General features: G+C 47.2%; 1 protein-coding gene across 1 annotated transcript in view; it reads left to right on the top strand.

The window, feature by feature from the left end:
- ATP8B3 (ATPase phospholipid transporting 8B3) overlaps positions 1 to 1,208 on the top strand; it is an 89,366-nt gene that overhangs the window by 64,088 nt on the left and 24,070 nt on the right. The window contains exon 18 of the mRNA XM_069077567.1: positions 888 to 1,052. Within this exon, the coding sequence (XP_068933668.1) occupies positions 888 to 1,052 (165 nt within the window). The remainder of the gene's footprint in view (positions 1 to 887; positions 1,053 to 1,208) is intronic.

Raw genomic sequence — 1,208 nt, 5'->3', positions numbered from 1 at the left:
TTAGCCTAGGGGCAGGGAAGATCTTTAAAATTTACATTCTTATTACAGTATTTCCTCCCCTTTTCTCTAACCCTAGAGTTCTTTTCTTTTTTGCTTTTTCTTTTTTTGGAAGGGGAAGGCAGGGCAATTGGGGTTAAGTGACTTGCCCAAGGTCACACATCTAGTTCTTGTGTTAAGTGTCTGAGGCTGGATTTGAACTCAGGTCCTCCTGACTTCAGGGCCGGTGCTCTATTCACTGTACCACCTAGCCACCCCCTAACCCCAGTTTTCTAATAGTGTTTGATAAAGACTAAATAAGCATGGGCATCTAGGTGGCGCCATAGTGCATAGAGCTCTGTGTCTGGAGTCAGGAATACTTACCTTCCTGCATTACAATCTGGCCTCAGACACTTACTAGCTGTGTGACCCTGGGCAAGTCATTTAACCCTATTTGCCTCAGTTTCCTCATCTGTAAAATGACCTGGAAAAGGAATTGGCAAATCACTCCCGTATCTCAAGAAAACCCCAAATGGGGTGACTGAGAGTCGGACACTGACTAAAACAACTGAACAACAGTATAGTAAATGCTTAATAAATGCTTTTTCATTGATTAATTAATCCATTCAAATGAACTCTTTAGGTATCATTGTGTGTGGCAGTTATCTGTCTTTGTGCCTTATTTCTCTTAAGTTCCACCAGGCAAGGACAAGGTCTCCCCCAGTGCCTACCACATTTGGTGACTAACTGAATGCAACAGCAAAGTCGGGATTTGATCCTCTGATGCCAAATCCACTTCCTTTCATGCTATATGGATTACCTCTCCATTTCCCCCTGTACCATGATATAGCCTGGCTAGGATAGGAGCAAGGGGCCTCTGACAAACTGACTTGTCCTCCTGCCCCTGGCAGACCTTTGCGGAAGAGACGCTTCGGACACTCTGCTTAGCCAGCCGAGAAGTAGAGGAGGAAGCCTACCAAGAATGGAGAAAGAGGTACAACGAGGCCCGTGTCCTGCTGCAGCACCGGGCCCAAGCCCTGAGTGCAGTGTATGAGGACATGGAGAAAGACCTTACGGTGGGGGGGGGGGGGGGGAGCATCAAGACCTAGCCCAGGCATCCAGCCTCCAGAGGAGGGTGCTGGAGGCAGGAGGAACTACTCAGAGCTGGAAGAAACTAAGAAATGAAGAACAGAGAATGTTCAGAGCTGGGAAGCATTCAAGAACACAGAACA

Source organism: Petaurus breviceps, unplaced genomic scaffold, assembly GCF_028583685.1.
Source record: "Petaurus breviceps papuanus isolate PSGF00001 unplaced genomic scaffold, PetGlider_PUasm1.0 108, whole genome shotgun sequence".
Taxonomy (NCBI): domain Eukaryota; kingdom Metazoa; phylum Chordata; class Mammalia; order Diprotodontia; family Petauridae; genus Petaurus; species Petaurus breviceps.
Note: the sequence above shows the minus strand (reverse complement) of the source record. Positions and strands in the feature narration are given on the sequence as shown.